General features: G+C 41.0%; 1 protein-coding gene across 1 annotated transcript; it reads left to right on the top strand.

Moving 5' to 3' along the window:
* Nucleotides 1-1,486: 1,486 nt before the first annotated feature.
* ipo5 (importin 5) lies at nt 1,487-18,705 on the top strand. The gene is made up of 26 exons (XM_088408006.1): nt 1,487-1,624; nt 5,827-5,907; nt 6,233-6,416; nt 6,618-6,720; nt 6,880-6,976; nt 7,061-7,165; nt 8,525-8,647; nt 8,731-8,851; nt 9,084-9,171; nt 9,252-9,358; nt 9,446-9,570; nt 9,646-9,735; nt 9,807-9,980; nt 10,052-10,270; nt 10,377-10,460; nt 10,561-10,693; nt 10,757-10,878; nt 13,034-13,130; nt 13,269-13,441; nt 14,882-14,993; nt 15,461-15,516; nt 15,592-15,714; nt 15,788-16,007; nt 17,479-17,707; nt 17,778-17,919; nt 18,004-18,705. Exons 1-26 carry the CDS (start codon nt 1,547-1,549, stop codon nt 18,088-18,090), a joined length of 3,273 nt encoding a protein of 1,090 aa, XP_088264132.1. The 5' UTR covers nt 1,487-1,546; the 3' UTR covers nt 18,091-18,705.
* Nucleotides 18,706-19,914: the final 1,209 nt, after the last annotated feature.

Genomic DNA, 19,914 nt, shown 5'->3' with positions numbered 1-19,914 from the left:
GCTATTGGCCGGCGTCACGTCAATCACAGAAATGCCGATATGCTATTGGCCGAACGCCTTTATCTAGCTTGATGGCACAGCTGGTCGGGACGGAAGGAAGGAGAGAAAATGAGTGAAAAACGGAAGGAAGGAATGTTGTGAAGACTTTGCAAACTTTATCTGTTAGACATGGCTTCTAAAATTGCAAGTGGCGGTAAAGGAAGAAGTAAGAGGATGATGACAATAGAAACCAAGCAGGAGATAATAAAAAAAAAAAATACGAAGGAGGCGCACGCATGGTTAACCTTGCTTGTGAGTATGGCCGTAACCGCTCGGCAATCTTCTAAGGGCAAGATTTTCCTTGCCGGGGGACGGACCTCGATCGACAACAAAATTGAGAGGCTTCTTCTATTATGGATTAAAGAGAAGGAAATCGCTTGTGATATGTTCTAGTTTTGAGAAAAGTTCCCGTTTAAGAAAATAAATAAATAAATTCTGCGGGTTGGTCTCTGCTCCCCTCCGCCTCCACCCAGCTCAAGTCACGTCGCCCCAAAGGTAAATGTCATTTTTCCTTTGTATATTTATGTTATTTAATTTAACTGTACAGTAGGTTATGTTACTCATTTTTAATATTTGTATAAAGTCGTGATGTTTTTACCTAAGGTTTTTGCACGCGTTGCACGCATTCACAAATTAACATAGGTTTGGATTGCCCGTCATACGAGCAGTTCGAGTTACAAGCGTACCCGCTGAACGGATTAAGTTCGTAACACGGGGGCCCACTGTATATGTATATTTTTTATGAATAACCCAATTTATTTCACGGACCCCCTGGGGTCCGCGGACTTCACTTTGAGAATCGCTGCTTTAAACTGGTTAAGCTTTTTGATGATGATGATGTGGATTATGAGGGTCTATTCGGCAAATTTCAAAAGTATTACATTTTTATAAATATAATGAACTGGTTGCATTAATTGCATTATTGAAAGGTCGTGAATACACTCACAATTTTAATATGAAACAAAATGACATTCACACAAATGTATATTTTTTTTATGAACGACCCAAATAATTTCAGAGACCCCCTGCAGTCTGGCCACAGCCCCCCTCCCCACGTAGGTCAGCAGACCCCACTTTGAGAACGACTGTTCTAACTTACGATGTCAAACTTTTCCAATTATCAACGCTACTTGTGATGTATTTGACTTTTGTTCACTCTTTCATATCTACATACAGTTGTGTTAACGAATAGATTTTGTTTTGTGAGCCAACTGGATGTGTTTGTTGCTTCGTTTTAATAGTCAGAACGTTTTCCCGCGATTTGGTACATCTATTCGCGAATGGCAACTAAGCACTCACTTTCTTACCGTCGACTTTGTCCAATAGACGAGCGGAAGTCAATTGAGCCAATGGTGCGCGTCTATGAGCCATGTGATGGCCAATGGGCATTAAGAACAATTGCGAAATGAGACCAATAGGAGGTTAGTATTGTTGTGCGGCTAAAGCTGGGACTGCCCGGCTCAAGTCGCCGCGTCTCCACCCGGCTGGTCTTTTTTGGATCTCTGCAATGGCGGAACAGCAGCAGTTCTACCTCTTGCTGGGTAACCTGATGAGCCCTGACAATAATGTCAGGAAGCAGTCAGAGGTAAGGATTCCATTAGTTTTTACGTTTGCCAAGTAGGCGCTTGTAGCCAGGTGGCATGTCTTCTGTAACCCAAGCTAACCGCCCTGCTAGTGCTATGTGTAGCCGCGCGTCAGGTTTGGTAGCCCACGTGCAATGTAGTCAGCAATAGGCACTTGTTCAGCTAACCATACAATGCTAACACGCTGGACCTTGCTGCGTAGTTTTGTGGGGGACAAGGACGCACGGAGCATTCGTAGTCTTCGTGACATTCGCAGAACGGCGCACGCATCGATGGCTTCGCGTCGTTGCCAGCGCTTAAATCGGCTTGCAAATGTAGCGGCGGCGAAGTATCTGAAGTTCTCAGCTGGTAGGGTAGGGTAGGGAAGGGAAGCTAGGTGTCTTGCTAACTGTTGTACGGGAAGTAGCATGGGGCTACATAACGCAAGCTACTTACCGGTGGCTAACTTAGCAGGTAAACGAGCATTTGCGCATTAGCACCGTTCAACGAGTGTGATGGTTAAATTGTTAGTCTTTCCCTCTTGTCTTAAAAGAATGACGTTCAAATTTAAAATATCGTCGCGAAGCAATAGCCGAGCTGTGTAAGAAAAAAGGAATGGCTCTCGGTGTGTTTGAATGTGTTTGAATATTATGTATTGTACTTGTCCTGATTTAATTTTCGCAGAAGCACGTAATTGGTAGATCATATTTATGATCTTATCGCGACCGGCTTGTTAGGTTTCATACAACTCCAGCTGTCGTCTTTACTGTAGTGCATAATGACGACCCGCTTGTCGCGCCGAAGCTTTGTTATTACGAGGGATGTCCTGGACCTCTGCGGTACCTAAGTTATTCTCTGAGGCAATTGAACGTTTTTACCTGTCTGCCGTTTGGAGTCTGACGGCCTTTAACACAAACTCTCAACCTCCGCGCTAACTGGCTAAGCCAGGGCTTAGCAAACTTTCACCCGAGGGCCACGAAGGCTTCTAAAAGTGGACAAAAAGGCCAGACCAGGAACAGCTGGATGGAGTGTTTTGATAATCTACCATATAAGAGGAAAGTAATACGGAATATTCAGAAAGCTTGTGGTTTAATTTCTATCGTAAATCAACAAAAGCATTGCAGCAGTGTTTCATGTCTCAATCTAATTTATTTATTAAAAGTCTTTTACAACAACTGTAAATTAAATGAACACAATGCATCTTGTTCATTGCTATCAATGACTAATTTACAGCAATGACAGTTCCACTATCCTTCAGAATATTACCATTGTCACTCTTTCCCTGATTTGATCATTTCATGTTCGGTGGACCACATTGAAAATCATAACAGGCCACATGGTTCCAGGGCCGTTGTTTTTCCATGCCTGAGCTAAACTCATCATCATACACTTTCATTCCACACATAATGGGAACGTGCAATCCACTCTACAGAATATTGTTCCTCCTCTAATGTCATACAATGGTTCACACACACAGAAGAAAAAAAAAACTCTTAAAATTATTGCAGTAATCACTCAGTCAAAATTTAGGCTCGAATCAATTGACAAAACATTCAGTCGGTGTAACCTGTAAGTTTTACCATAGGGACAGTGTGTAATATTTAGACAGTTGTTCATTTTAAAAACCCACTAAAAATTTCTTCTAGTCTAAATTATATTATTTTATATATATATATATATATATATATATATATATATATATATATATATATATATATATATAAACTGAAGAGGATTTGTGTGCAGTGCTAATGGTTCAAACAATCACTTTCTTAGTGATACAGTTGCATGTATTTTATTGCTATTAATGTTTAATGCTATTACTGTTGTCATGTTTTACTGAAAGGCATCTCTTTCTTATTGACTGAAAAGTAAAAGTCTAGTGCATGGACTCTGCTTGGCATTAAACGATTAACACGTGTTATGTTTCCAGTTAAAGCTGTAGTTGAACAGATTTCGGGTCATCATTTCACAGCCAGAAGCAAATGCTAGTGCTCCCTGTATTTTCATGTTACTGTATGATGGATTGCCATGCGTGGCTTGTATTTCAGCTCCTCTTGGTCTGGCTCATCCATATTCATTTTGGCAGTGTTTTTGCAGAGATTGGTAAAATATTGCCACATGACCATGTGCCACACTGCTGAAGTTTGGAAGTGGGTGCAGCAACAAATGAATTAGGTTGAGGCGGTCCATGTTTTTGCCACCAGGCTTTTGTATATTTTCAAATGTTTACCCTTAAAATCATTTGATTTATCCAGGCTTTAGATTTGGATGCACATTGTTTTTTTTTTTCCACAAATGCCAATTAGTTTTCGACTTCTCCATACTGACAAAAGATAATTTAGTATGATGAGCTCTCGTGAGATTTGAACACCATGGGATTTCTCACCCTTGTCCACCGCAAGTGGGCTTCGTTGGGTCTCACATGCACTGGAATACACTGGAGCACTGCTTGGCAATTAGTTCTTCATGCTCTGTAAGACATGCCGCCAAATGCTGTGAGAAGGCCAACCAATGATTTAAACCGAACCATAGGACACCATGTATGGACATGAGCTTCTTTTGTATGCTTTCAGTTTTAAGTTATTCCCAGAACCATGTTGTGAGAATTATAATTTTGACTCTTTGTACTGCACAAAGTTTTGCTCCCACAGTGAGTCACAATTCCCGACTGCACAACAATGTTCTGAAGTTGTGTTCAATCGCCAATTCAAGTCAGTAACATCTTAACTGTGCTGACATTTTATTGTATGCCGTCTATTGCTAGTATTTAGCGCAGGGTCTCGCATACAGTAAATTAGCTGCTAGCTAGCAGTGCTCTAGTGTCTCCAAGAGCAGTCGGATTACTTTTCAGAGGCAGTTTAATATGGCTCTTGCACACTTTAAAGCTTACATCCTGGTCGTATCTGTTTTTTTGATCACTTTTTTTTTTTTTTTTTTAACAAACCAGCCTGTTTCTGGTTTGGTTTTCCATGTGTCTGACATTACTTTGTCCAATGACCAAAATGTATAGTTAGAGAAACTAATACAAACTAATTTACATTATCTGCATTGTCGACTTTCCCCGAGAGAGCTAATATTAACTGTAAGGATAAACCAATCAGTCTGGCCGATCGTCGGGGCTGATGTTTGCAATACAGGTGCATCTCTTTGTGTGTCTGTGTAGAGCCTGACTTATTCAAGAGTTTTGTCATATGCATAGCACTAATAATGGTGGCGTGGAAGGGACTATATACATATGAGGTTGATAGTGTAAAATATTATGTAGTTAGCATCTTTTCTGCACAGTTAATTACAATAGCTAATCACCCTCTTGCTAGTTGGCGATACAAACTAGAGGAACAACGCTACGTCTGTAATCGTTTAGTTCTCTCCCTTCATGCGCCTAAGCATGCGTGTCCCAGGTCATCTTATTTGTTTACCGAGGCGGCTTGGACTTGCTGTCAGGGCTGCGTATCATTTCTGTGAAGGAGATTGTTTACATTTTCACTTTACAGTGGTGCAAAATTTATTTATGACTTCCTTGGATTAATTAAATTGGATCCTGAATGAACCGCGCAAAACATAACTTGTTGGACTAATGAAACTTTTAAAGAACGCAACCCTGAAATATTAATAATGCGGTGGTCGCTGCACACACGGACTGCGCTTAATGTGGGACCGACAATGCGGTGGGTATTGAGCAAGCTGGTTTTTAGTTTAAAAAATAAACAAACAAACAAACAAACAAAAAACGTCCGTAACAAACACTGTACTGGTACTTGTGGGTCACTACCAAAAAAAAAAAGAAGTGCACCGTTGATTATAGTACCAGTCCAACCTACTTGAGAATAAATCTTCCTCCATTTAGCCTCTGAGCTAAAATGAGTTTGATTACCCCTCTTCTATGTCATTTGGCAGAGGCTTGGACTGTTTAAAGTGATAGTAACCAGACCAATGTAAGTGTATTTGCCGAGGCTTTCAATACCGGTGTAAATTACTGATATAGAGCTGAGGAAAGTGACATTTTTTATTATCTGGTCAAGAATGATCATGCATCCATAGTTATAGGTTAAATGGGGCCTGTTTCTAATTGGAATTGTTATTTATTGTTCACTGCCATGGTACATATCCCAAATGTTCCACTCAAGGGCAAAAAAATATTATACTGAAATCTGAATTTTCACTTGAACCACGCGGTTAAAATCCATCCTCCCTCCTAATGCTGTCCGTTCTATATTTCCAGGAGACCTATGACACTATCCCTGGTCAGACAAAGATCAAGTTCCTGCTTCAAACTGTCAGAGATCCATCTGCTGCAGAGGAGGTACGTGTGTATCTGTTCAGTTCTCAAAAGCCAACATGCATATGTTAAATATTTTGCTGACAAATGTAGGCCTCTCACTTTGGTGATGCTTACTATGAGTCAACGCTTTAGTATTGGGGCACTTGTGTGTATCTTGAGTCTACCAGCTGCTTGTTCCCTGCGCCAAGTATGCCTTTTCTTTACATTCCATCTGATATTTTTAGTTGTGAAATGGGAGAAATTTGAGAGGTGGTCCTTGCTGCCCTTCTTGCCGAAAGGTTGATTTGGCCAATATTTTGATGGGGGAATAAAATGTTTTGTCTATTTTTGTTGTCGCATCTACCAGGTCAGACAGATGGCAGCAGTGCTTTTGCGGCGGTTGTTGTCATCCTCCTTTGAAGAGATCTACCCTGGCCTCACAGAAGTAGCCATCAAAACAGAACTTTTGGCCAGCATCCAACAGGAGACTTCACCAAACATTCGCAAGAAAGTTTGCGACATTGCAGCAGAGCTATCACGCAACCTTATCGGTAATATCAGAACACTTCCCATCCTAAGTTCCAAAATCATAGATGATTTTAGATGACAGATTGATGTATGTTGTGTATGTGTGTGTGTGTGTGTGTGTGTGTGTGTGTGTGTATGTATATATGTGTGTGTGTATATATATATATATATATATATATATATATATATATATATATATATATAATTTATTTTTTTAAATCTAGATGACGATGGAAACAACCAGTGGCCAGAGGTACTGAAGTTCCTGTTTGACTCTGTCAATTCAGACAACGTTGGCCTGCGAGAAGCTGCCTTACACATTTTCTGGTGTGATTCCTTCTTTTCCAAGTCTTGACTACAGTTTTTTGTGATTCTGACTGTTACATTGATGATCATGATGCAAATGCATTCATAATTGCGGGGCTTTGTCTTGGGTCAATGTCCTTTTAATCATTTGGTGAATAACGTTTTGTTTTGCTTTTCCAGGAACTTCCCAGGAATCTTTGGGAACCAGCAGCAGCATTACATGGATGTTATCAAACGCATGCTTGTTCAATGCATGCAGGATCAAGCAAACCCTCAGGTAACAAAAAGTGTCCAAAATTCTGGTTAGCGTGTGTAACATTTGTTATTAGTCACTGTTTCTTATGCACCTGCCGTCCTTTAGATTCGCACACTGGCCGCCCGAGCTTGCGCCGCTTTTGTTCTTTCCAACGAAAGCAACTCTGCCCTACTTAAACATTTTTCCGACCTACTGCCAGGTATCCTGCAGGTAAGATTTTGTCAATTTTTCCTTCCCAAATCGATTTTTGTACATTTTGTATCAATCACAAATGACTTTGTCGTGATACCAAAATATTTGCTTCATATACATTGATGGCGGCACTGAAACGATATCGTGGCAAAAAACCTGAACCAGCAGTGTAGGAAAAATGTAAAATTAAACCGCATCAACCTATTTACAGTGCACTCATTTGGCTGCGTCCCTGTATCCTAGACGCATAATTTTTGACGGGGATGCATACTTTCAACTCAACATACTTTAATCAGCTGCATCTTTTTTTTTTGTCATCAAAATATGATGGATTTTTAGAAAAATATATTGAGCGAGCAATGACAGATTTTGAGCCCAGAAAAATTTGTTTGCTCAATCTGGCTCTCTGCGTGCTGGATATTCCCCGCTTTACCATAGTTCCAGCCAGACCTGTGTCAAGTTAGATGGATACATTATCACCTGCAAACAGCGGGGTACCATCGCAAGTCAAAAGTCAGCTCACAATGCTGTTTGCATCTGAGCTGAATAAGATTGTCAAGTCCACTGTGCTCAGTAGGAAGAACTTTCGGGGGGAAAAAAAATCATACCAGGGCTTGTATCACACACAACAAGTTAAAATGCTGTTTATTCGAAAGTATTGACTGGTCTTCTCACAACATTTGACTGACAAGCAGATCAAAACAAGCAGATCTTCAACCATCCTTAATATAACTGTGTCTGTCCTGCTTGGGTCATTTTACTCTTGGTAAGTTTTTGCACAGTGTCGGATATGCAGCCACCTTTCTGTCATTTAAGTTCTTAATTAATAGGTTCAGGCACACAAAGCAGTGCTTGACTTTGCTTTTCCCTCTTATTATTGTGCATTTAAAGTGTTCATTGACTGGAATCTGGAATTTGCAACAGCTAATAGCATCCAGACTTGTCTATTAGCGACTCTATTTCATGACTCAACCTACAGGAGCAAATAAGGCTGTGGCCATGCTCTTATAAGCTAGCTCTAATAAAGGCAGTGTAAACAAAATACAAATAGATGCCATTTTTCCTGATGACCCATAAATATAAATAAATATATACTTACCTTCTGAGCTTCATAGGTACACTTTAACCTTGCAATGACTTGATGATTCAGGACCCAATGGCCATAGAATTATCCATTTTCTACATTACTGCACAGTAGTTTAATAGTATTTACACTTTTTTAAATTAAATTTTTTTAATTTACACAATATTTTCATTTTTACCGCAAATGAACATGGGCTACGAATATTGCTTCTCGACCTCCTTGACTACTAATGGGTCTGGTGTATAAAGAGTTTATGTCCATGGTTAAAAGCTCCCATTGTTGCTTCTGATCAGGCAGTGAATGAGTCCTGCTACCAGGGAGATGACTTGGTCCTGAAATCTTTGGTGGAAATTGCAGACACGGCACCAAAATATCTAAGACCGAACTTGGAGGCCACTCTGCAGCTCTGCTTAAAGGTGATTTAGAACCCTTGCAGCATCCATATTGCACTGCGCTCAATGTTATGCTTGTCATGTCAATTCTGGCCCCGTTTCTTCAGCTCTGTGCAGATAGCAACTTGCCCAACATGCAGCGCCAGTTGGCATTGGAAGTCATCGTCACATTATCTGAGACTGCAGCGGCCATGTTGAGGAAACACACTGCCATTGTTGCTCAGAGCGGTGAGTACACTGTTCCCTCGGCACTTGCGAGTAGGCAGCAGTCTTAACAGCCTTTCAATACTCTTTCTTGTTCAGCTGTGAAAGAAGGCACTTTCACCAGTATCAGTGGAAAAACGAGGGAACACTGTAATCCTTAATTATGTGCTGGGCTCTCAGATTGTTACTGAACCTTTTGTGCCATCTTATGTTATTCTGAAGACACCGGTCTTAAAGGATTGTTGTGTATGCCCAGTGCCCCAGATGCTGGCTATGATGGTGGATTTAGAAGAGGATGAAGAGTGGGCCATGGCTGATGAGCTGGAGGATGATGATTTTGACAGGTAACGTTTATATTGCTGGCACGATAAAAAAAGCGTCCATCAGGAATTTCACCTGTGATCTTTGCGTTGCCACATAACAGTAATGCAGTAGCAGGTGAAAGTGCTCTCGACAGAATCGCCTGTGGTCTGGGAGGAAAGATCATTTTGCCTCTGATCAAGCAGCACATCAGGGACATGCTACAGAACCGTGAGTAAATGCACATTGACTGGCAGCAAATTAATCACTTGTAGATGCATTTCCTTGGAATTCACGGAAGCGCAAATTGCTTTCTAGCTGATTGGAAGTACCGCCATGCCGGGCTCATGGCTTTGTCGGCCATCGGTGAAGGCTGCCACCAGCAGATGGAGGCCATGCTAAACGAGACTGTCATCTCCGTACTGCAGTTTTGCGGAGACCCAGTAAGAAGTCTTTGCTAATTTGAACCATGCTGCTTATTGACTGGAATAAACCAACCAAAAGGCAATCCTCCCCAGCACCCAAGGGTACGCTACGCTGCCTGCAACGCAGTTGGACAAATGGCGACTGATTTTGCTCCAACGTTCCAAAAAAAGTTTCACGAAAAGGTAAAGTCGGAAAGTGAGCTGGGCCCAATAGAAAGATTCCTTTTTGTGCACTACAACTTGCTCCTGTCCAGGTGATCCCTACACTGCTTCAAACCATGAATGACCAGAGTAATCCCCGAGTGCAGGCGCACGCCGCTGCCGCTCTCATCAATTTTACAGAGGACTGCCCAAAATCTCTGCTCATCCCTCATCTGGATCGCTTGGTGCACAACCTCCATGTCATCATGGTAGCCAAGTTGCAAGAGGTAGAGAAAAACATCAACACAAATATGTTTGTTTTTCAGCTTCTGCAGAGTACCTTCTTCCCCTTCCCTAGTTGTTCCAGAAGGGCACCAAACTGGTCCTGGAGCAGGTGGTGACCTCCATTGCATCTGTGGCAGACACTGCTGAGGAGAAGTTTGTGCCCTACTACGACTCGTTCATGCCCTCGCTCAAAAATATCGTGGAAATTGCCGTGCAGAAGGAGCTGCGGCTACTTCGGGGCAAGACCATTGAGTGCATTAGCCTCATTGGCCTTGCTGTTGGCAAGGAGAAGGTACTTGGTGTGCGGTTGGGGGAGGAGTTGAATGATGCATGGTCCCTCCTTCATTTCCATGCCCAAGCCTACCTTTTATTTTATTTTATTTCTTTTTTTCGGTCAGTTCATGCCAGATGCCTATGCAGTCATGCAGCTGCTTCTGAAAACCCAGACTGACTTTAATGACCTAGAAGATGATGATCCACAGGTAAGAAGGGCTCCCGAATCTGGAACGCTTTCAGGTTGTCTTTGGGTTGGCAAATTTGTCTTTTCTTTTCTTTTCTTCTTTTTTTTTTTTTTTTCCAAAGATCTCATACATGATCTCAGCCTGGGCCAGGATGTGCAAGATCCTGGGGAAGGATTTTCAGCAGTACCTCCCAGTTGTGATGGGTCCCTTATTAAAGACTGCCTCCATCAAACCTGAGGTGGCGCTCCTTGACAGTAAGTTGGATTTTTGCGCGTGCCATTGGTTTTTAAGGTTACGCCAAATCATGGTTCTTGCAGCCCAGGATATGGAGAACATATCCGAGGACGATGGCTGGGAATTCGTCAACCTTGGTGACCAGCAGAGTTTTGGCATCAAGACCGCCGGTCTGGAGGAGAAGTCCACTGCCTGCCAGATGCTGGTAGGGGTCTGCTGTAGTCCTGTGACTTGCTAAAGAACATTTCCACATTTGGTCTCTTTTCAGAATATATCATTTTTTGTGTGATATCAAAATGTGGCTCGAATATAGGAAGTTAAATAAAACACCAAAAGCATGTCTACCAGAGTGCAGGACTGTAAATACACTGATTTTGCATTTTTTTTTTCTAATTTTTAGGTGAAAATCATATTTTCCTTCCAATTTGCAATTAACACATTTTTATCAGTTTGTGATGCGATGTGTAAATAGTTGTCAAGTTGCCCGGAGCCATCAAATTGGCATCATTTTTTAAAAACGTTTTAATGTAAAAATAACCCCCACAACCAACATAAACCTTATCACAGAAAAAAAAAAACATCAATCCGAAAATAGAAATGGATTGAAATAAAGGAGAAGATAATGATGAATAATTTAGAATTTAGGAGAATTTTCCCCCGCTATTGCCTGAGCCATGAGCGCCCCAAGACAAAGGAAAATGCCGCTTTAGATTTGCTGGCTTCATCGCCTCGTTAGACGCAGTTTGACAAATTTCACAATTTTGAAAAAAACATATTAAACTGACTGAATTGATTGCTTTTTTTGAAAAGTCATGAATACTTTCATAATTTCATACAAGATAAAAGGGAATGAACACATACAGTATGTATATATATGTTTGGATGAATAATCCAATGTTCTGTCATTCCTAGATGTTACAATGATTTCTATCTAGGTAGACGAAAGCGAACAGCAGAGTGTAACTCTTCTTTCATTTAGTTCAGTCGTACAGCTCTCACGCGTTTATGTTGTAAAACTGTATAAAGAAAAGAAAATACAGTGATCCCTCATTTATCGCGGGGGGTACATTCCAAAAATAGCACGTGCAAAGTGAAATCCGTAAAGTAGTCCGCTTTATTCATTTTTTAAAATTATTTTACAATGCAATATACAATATATTTTAAAGCCCCAAATTTATTTAAAACAATTTAAATATAGTAATACAAGGTTGGAAACGTTGACACTCACGTATTTCACAGTCCCAGCTGTGCTGCCCTGCTTTAGTGTCTGTTTCTACTGAAGGTGCAGGAGTCTTTCTCCAAGAGAAGAACATTGTTAGGGGTAGTTGTTGGCGCTCTTTCTTTTTCTGAGCAAGAAGATTTTTATAAACGCATATGCCTGGACATCGAATTAAAGTGAAGCCTCTGATAACAATACACTTGAAATTTGAATTTATGACAAAAGAAATCTAGTTAAAAGTCAGATTTCCAAAGCTCTGGGTAAAAGTCAGATTTCTAGAGCTGCGCATTTCTCCGTTGCTGCTGTGTGCCTACATTAGTGTGTGCGTTTGCTCTCGGCACGCCTACGATTCACGTGATCGGCTCCCAGAGACCAAGGTGTCAATCGTGCTTACTAGCACGTTCCCTAACATATGCGCACACAGGCAGTTACTGGAGAGACACAGGAGAGACGAAAGCGAACTTTTGGATCCTCTTGCCTTTTGTAATAAATTGACAAGTGAACAACCAATACAGTACAGCGTCAATCATTTATTTCTAGACAACAGTAAATCCCCTGAGCCAATCAGGACTCAGAGCTCAGTGCACTGTAAAAAAATTATCCACACTGTAAAAAATCCGTGAATCAGCGAAGCCGTGAAAGATGAACCACGATAGAGCGAGGGATCACTGTACACCAAACATAACTCAAGTCCCGTATGCAAAAATTTTATGTCTTACTAAATGTCTTACTCACATCAACTCTGACATCCTAATTGGGTGCCAGTCTGTGTAGATTTCCTCTTGGGGGGTAATAAAATAGTTACTCAAGTTTTTTCCAGCAAAAGTCCCCCCATGTGCAGGAAACGGTGGAAGAATCCTGTGTTTTTCAGGAATCCAGCCATTTTTCCTGTGCTATTACGGCGTTCGTTTTTTTTTTTCTCCCAATCATGTTTTACATAGTCGGCGATGAACATAGTTTGTGAAATGCTACCGTGGTACAGTTTGCCTATTAGGGCTTTGTAGCTTCCTGAAACATAAGCATCCATCAATATGTGAGGAATCTTTGATGGTCCTACAGGTCTATGACCTCATACTTTTATAAAAGTAGTCTCAAAGTTGTAAGTAATGTCATCATTGATAAGCTAATATTTGTGTTTCAGGTGTGTTACGCCAAAGAGTTGAAGGAAGGTTTTGTTGAGTACACTGAACAAGTGGTGAAGCTGATGGTTCCTTTACTCAAGTTTTACTTCCACGATGATATCCTTTTTGTTGAGCAGGGCTGACGTCAGTGGGATATTTTTTAAAGCTGAAAAGCTTATAACCAATTTTTTTTTTTTTTTTTACCAGCCAGAAGGAGGAATGCTTATTATAGAATAATTTCCCTAACTGTATCACGTGTGCGAGTAGCGGCTGCAGAGTCCATGCCCCTGCTGCTCGAGTGCGCACGGGTTCGGGGACCGGAGTACCTCACCCAGATGTGGCTCTTCATGTGCGACGCCCTCATCAAGGCCATCGGTACGGAGCCAGACTCTGACGTCTTGTCGGAGATCATGCATTCTTTTGCCAAGGTAATAAACCCAGTCATTTCACTGCAAGCAATTCTGTGGTGTGATTTCTCTGAACTTGTACTTTTTGATAGTTAGCATGTCCCCAAACGAGAGGCAAAGTATTTTCCTCTCAAGCTGTTCCTGGTTGATATTTTTGTTTTAGCTCTAATCGTTTTGTTTTTCACCCCCGATGTTAATTCTTCTGTAACCACATTCTGTTCGCTTTTCAAGTTGGCTTGCATCTGCATGCTAATGTTGGCCAGGCTAATCTGCTTCAGTGGGCGCTCTGTCCGTGTATTTTAAAATAAAACATGAAAGCTCCGCGCCACAAAAGTGCTCGCTTATGGTGGCCCTTGGGTCAGAGGCTCGCCTTTTCGCGTAGTTGGAGCAAATTGGTTTTGGATGTCCTATTCCCCCCTGGTGTTATCAACATGAACGTTGGTCACCACTAGCTGTCTAAAGCGATGTTTCACTGGCGGTCTTGAACGTTTCTAGGTGCAAAAAGTGGCATTCAAAACGCCGTGCAACGCAACTCATAACAAATGCAGATTAGCGTTGTGCGGGAGCGTGCAAGAAAGCCCGGGTGACACAGGAAGCTTTTGTGTGTACGTATGTGTGTACATGCGTGTCTCGGGAAAATAGTCGCCGTGAAATGACAGAATCTACATTGCAGTATCAATTGACACACGTAGTTGGAAATAGTCAACGTAAAATGACAGAATCCACACTGTACTATCAATTGATACACATTTTTGTTGATTGATCATTTTTTAAATATTTTATACTAATTAAGTGCCCGTATTTCAGTTAAAGTTGGATGTGCTCCGTCAGAAAAAAATCATGTAAACATATGTTGGTGAGGAAAACCCGTGTTGCTCACTAAAGGTGTGTTTTGATTTTATTTACATATTTATTTTGATTTAGGATGGTAAATGTTATTTTCACAAATGCTGTATTTTTAAAAAATAAAACAGGTTTTCTAATGTAGCAAAATGGCTGTAAGTTCAATGTCCCTATACCGTGTTATTTTTGCTCAAGGTATACTGTCAGAATCTGATATCGTCCCTTACCTACTATCCATAAATTCACAAGTTTGGTCTAATTTTGTGAAGTTGTTGTATTGCAGTGGTTTAGGACCTTTTTTTGAGCCATTTATTTCTTCAGAAAAGGGGAGGGGGACTGTCATACGTATCCCTATTTCATTGATTTTAAAAAGACTACCTTTGCTTTTTTTTTTTTTTTTGTACTAACGTGCTACAACGTGTATTTTGAACTTCAACATGATTATAACTAGCGTGAAGTGTCAACTCCTTAGTGTTTTTTTTTTCAATGCTTTCTCCTTTGATTTCACAAAGAAATCATGGAAAAGGTTCCACTTAGGTACAGTACCATGTATGCACAAGGGTGCACTCATAAGTTAACATTCTAATGTCTTTTTTTTTTTTTCTTCTCCTCACCAAGTGCATCGAGCTGATGGGAGATGGCTGTCTGAATAATGAGCATTTTGAGGAGCTGGGGGGCATTTTGAAAGGCAAACTGGAGGAACATTTTAAGAACCAGGAGCTGAGGCAGGGTAAGGCTTGACATACTTAAGGTACGTTTTACAGTGCTGTCAAAAAGTATTTGCCCCATTCCGATTTTTGCTTTTTTTTTTTGTTTGTTTTTTTGCATATTTATCACTCTCCGAGGTGTCATTTCATCAAACCAGTTTTAATATCACAGACACAACCCCAGGATATATAAGATGCAGTTTCTAAATGATGATTTCATTTAGTAAGGTGGGGAAAAATACAAACCTCTGAACCTCAGAATGTGGAAAAGGTAAAAAAAAATCCACTTCAGAATTTGTTGAATAAAAATAGTTTTAGAGTGGCTAAATCAAAGTCTTGGTTGGATATTAATATTGTTTTGATAATATAAACCTTTGCGTGTGATAAATATGCAAAAAACACAGAAATAAAGAAGGAGGCATAGACTTCTTCACAGTACTGTAGCCTCTCTTTTGTTTACAATTTCTATCTGCTACTTCTATCCTGACAGCTAAGAGACAGGACGAAGACTACGACGAGCAGGTTGAGGAAACCTTGCAAGATGAGGTGAATGTTCATTGCATGCTACAAGAAAGTTTAGTGGATGAACGCAACCCTAATGCGCCCCCTCTCGTGCGTCAGGATGAGAACGATGTATACATCCTGACCAAGGTGTCGGACGTCCTGCACTCTGTTTTCAGCAGTTACAAAGAGAAGGTGCTCCCTTGGTTTGAACAGCTGCTCCAGCTCATTGTCCAGCTCATAGTAGGTGTTCGTATATTGGTAAGAATTCATTGCACCCTGACCATGAACTGACTGAATGTTGTCCTCCCCCCAGTGTCCAAACAGGCCATGGGCTGACCGACAGTGGGGGCTATGCATATTTGATGATGTGGTGGAGCATTGTAGCCCGTCGTCCTTCAAGTATGCCGAGTACTTCCTCCGGCCGATGTTGCAATCGCTGTGCGACTCCAGTCCTGAAGTTCGCCAGGCGGCTGCTTACGGTGTTGGCGTCATGGCGCAATACGGGGGCGAGAACTACCGGCCGTTCTGCACAGGTGCAGGAAGACTTGGCAACCTGTATTCTTTTTGTGTGCCTTTTTACACTGTTTGTACTTGGCCTATAATTAAGTGCTCGTGCATGACTAGATTGAAACAATGTTTGAAGGTGGCAAGACGACGAATTTCACAAGTTGTTCAACAATTTATCGTGATATAGATTTGGCTAATATTGATGTTATCGCAATACAAGAGGCAAGCCATCCAAATGTGCCTAGAGCGGTAATAATGTGAACCAAGTGGACCAATGCAATATTGAGTTTACCAGCTACAGTCTATTTACGAACACCTCTTGTTATGGAAAATTTGGTTGACGAAACGCCTCGGAGGAAAAATATTGTCTTTAGTTGCAAAAAATTCAGAGTACGAAAGCCGACATTGTTGGTATACGAGACACCAACGTCTCGCGCCAACAAGACTGTAATGTAACATGTCATCACAACCCGCGGTCTATTTGTAAGTTTTTTTTATGCGTTTTCATAATTTATCAATATCCCAGCTGAGCTTGTCTACTAATGAGACACTAGTTTCATGTGTGGCAACACTGCCATCCAATGGTCACAGTAATCACTACAGTGCTCAACTGCCTTAATATTAGATAAGCCCTAGTCAAGGGTGTCAACTACCCTCCAATTTAAAAAAAAAAAAAAAAAAATGTATTTGACAAGAATGATCATTTTTATTACTATGTTAAAAAAATGAGAATTTTCGTCCATGGCAATGAAAGCGTTACATAAACTTACATGCACAAATATTACTGCTCCTGTGGATTTGAAAATTATTACTGGCTAACATTGTAAATATTCCCATAAACACATATGTAACATCACGTGGGCTGTTGAATCTGACAATAGCATTGTTAGCCCGTCGTTAGCACTTTAGCAAGGACATCACACAGGAAGCACATTACCCCAAACGTAACTTACATGCTCAGAATAATACCAAAAATGATATATATTATTGCTCCTGTGGACTTGTAAATGATTCGTGGATCATTGGAAGCGTAAGCTAAAAACGTATAAATTAAAGATCCTAAAAAGATGTCTCTCTCTGCACTCATCACTGACACACCACCACAGCACTATCTCAAGGAAAACAAGTGAAATGCATCCATATTGTCAACTGCTACAATTCTGATGATTGGGTTTTGCAACGTTGATTATTCTGTACACGATGTATTTTAATTTATTTGTTACAGTTTTTGATGCATTTTTAAAATGTATATTTTTCATGGAAGGTTTTACGAGCATTTTGCGGGCCTTGGAACGGAGTAGGCTGTTAACATGTTAAAAGATAATGAAAGATTCACGAGACAAAATGACTTCTGGAACGAATGAATTTCTTAAGTAGGGAGGGGTAGCACTGTAATTAGAAAACCGATTTCTGTGCAATAAGAGTTCCATTTGTTGTCTATCACTTGGCGTACCCGGGTCAGCGATGTCACAAACGTGTACCGTTTTTGGTCTCCAGAGGCCATTCCCTTGCTGGTCAGAGTCATCCATGCAGCCGATTCGCGCTCAAAGGAAAATATCAACGCCACCGAAAACTGCATCTCTGCTGTTGGAAAAGTCATGAGGTTCAGGCCCGAGTGTGCAAATGTCAACGAAATTCTCCCCCACTGGATCACCTGGTTACCTCTCAACGAAGACAAAGAGGAGGCCGTCCACACTTTTGACTTCCTGTGTGATCTAATCGAAAGGTGGGCTTGGCACTCAAATCTACGCATCCCTCAGTTTGTCAAGTGATCATCTTCTTTCTGCTTTGCGCAGTAACAATCCGATTGTCCTTGGACCCGAGAACTCCAACTTGCCCAAGCTCTTCGTCATCATTGCCGACGGGGTGGCAAACGAGTCGGTGAAGAGCGAAGACGCTTGCAGCAAACGTCTGGCCAACGTGGTTCGTCAAGTACAGGTGCTTCTGCTGTTCTTACATTGCTCAGGGAGTATCTCGCGCTTGTGTGGCTGACGCTTTTTTGTTTTTGTTTTTTTGTCCTAGACATCAGGAGGATTGTGGTCAACATGTATATCGACGCTAAGTGAAACTCAACAGAAAGCCATACAAGATTTATTAACGGCTGCCTAAGGCCCTGGTCAGACTTACCCTTAAGGACCCTCCTCCCGAAGAAAAGTTGTCTATCACTCACACACCTCTCCTCTTGATCCCCTCGCCCCTGCACTGCACTCAATTGACTGGAGTGAAAATGGAGGACCCTGGCCATCTCATCTCCTTTAGCTAGGTGTTTGTTTCCAACCATGTGACTTGTCCGGCCAGAGACACGGTGCCCATTACAAACTCACTAGTATGACTCAGAGGTGGACTTACTTTTTTTTTGGGGGGGGGGCGGGGCGCAAAGGACAGGACTTTCTATTGGACTCTGCACAGCTCAGTGAGTGGAAAATGTACACTGGGCAATCACTGCCTGTCCCCTGTGATGTTTATTTTTGTCCATGCTAGCCTTCCCAATTGCAGTTCAAAGTAGATTTTTTTTTTTTTTTTTTTTGGAATGTCAAAGCACCACTTAAAGGTAGCAACCCTCAACTAGCCGGTTGCTACCAAACAAGTTTAAATCGAACTGCTCGTAGAGTATTTGTGTGTGCTACCATACTCTTTGCTATCGCAGTGTAAGCCTTTATACCCCTGCAGGTGTGTGATCAAATGTCACAAACTACCTACAATAAAATTCCTTTGAGAATTCTGCCAAGTTTTCATGTTGTACTCTTGAGCATGATGCGGTTAGGAGTATATACCCATAGATATTTTGGTGCATTGCCACTAAGTGTCGGCCAAGTTACTTTGAAACTAATGCATTATTTAGTACTTATTTCTATCATTCCAAAATAATGAGTTACATTACAATTGCACTACTTTTACATCACTCTCACCAATATACCTGGGAATATGGATTTGTCTAAATGTAGCTCATTACACATCCAGTGGAATAATCTCAACCCTTGGGGGAAATTTCAACCCAATTCAGGCTTTTTAATGTTTTTCATGAGTGATATCAAAGGAAAAGCATACAACAAAATTACGAGCGGGCTAAAATATTGCATAGACTGTCAAAACATGACGACTTTCAATATGCCACGCTGCCGTCCCCTCTAAATGCTTGCAAAAGGGTGAAGAGCTACATCTTATAGGTGTCAATTTTGGACATAAAAACCCGATGTTTTATTATTCTTTCCCCCCGATTTTTGCATGAATCCCGCGAATGGGGCGCAATAGAAAGTTTTGTGTTGACACCCCAAAACCACCGGGTGGTACTAGCAGCCAATTTATGACATTTGCAATCTTTTCAATGACTTCAGATGATTGGCTTAGTCTGGACTCCCGTTGTGTAAAAGTCATAATACTCTTGACAGAATGAATATTCCTATTTCAATTACATAAGTATTTAGTTACTTTTACCATGATACTCTTGACAGAATGAATATTCCTATTTCAATTACATAAGTATTTAGTTACTTTTACTAATATCACATTTTTACAATTTTTGTACATAAATAGGGCATAAAGCCCCCCCCAGCAAAAAAATAATATACAGGGTGTTCCAAAATGTTTGGCCCCATTTCGTAAGCCAATAATTTTGAAAATTTTTGTTGGAATGACCAAGTTTTTACAGCTTGCGTAGAAACGTTTCATGTTTTTGTGTGTAACGTTTGGCAGTTCTATCTTTTCAGGTTAAGAAATGCCGAAGACAGTGCAGCGTGCCTTCGTCACAAATATTGCGAAGAAGGCACCAACTCCAAAACAAATTAGGACTTGGCACCATAAATTTCAAGAAAAGGGCTGCTTATGCATACTTATATCGCCAGGACGGCCATCAACGTGTGCAAAGTCAAAGGCAGCGCTCACATTGAACATTTATCAAAATCTGTTATAGAACCACCAAATATTTGTACTTTG

The sequence above is a fragment of the Hippichthys cyanospilos genome, chromosome 2, assembly GCF_059441005.1.
Source record: "Hippichthys cyanospilos isolate Australia breed blue-spotted pipefish chromosome 2, RoL_Hcya_1.0, whole genome shotgun sequence".
In the NCBI taxonomy this organism is placed as follows: domain Eukaryota; kingdom Metazoa; phylum Chordata; class Actinopteri; order Syngnathiformes; family Syngnathidae; genus Hippichthys; species Hippichthys cyanospilos.
Note: the sequence above shows the minus strand (reverse complement) of the source record. Positions and strands in the feature narration are given on the sequence as shown.

What these genes read in the sequence shown, in the direction of transcription:
- ipo5 (XM_088408006.1), top strand. Translation starts at nt 1,547, where the DNA reads ATGGCGGAACAGCAGCAGTTCTACCTCTTGCTGGGTAACCTGATGAGC. An exon ending in ATGTCAGGAAGCAGTCAGAG is followed by an intron (nt 1,625 to 5,826) that starts GTAAGGATTCCA and finishes CTATATTTCCAG; the next exon opens with GAGACCTATGACACTATCCC. An exon ending in AGGATCAAGCAAACCCTCAG is followed by an intron (nt 6,977 to 7,060) that starts GTAACAAAAAGT and finishes GCCGTCCTTTAG; the next exon opens with ATTCGCACACTGGCCGCCCG.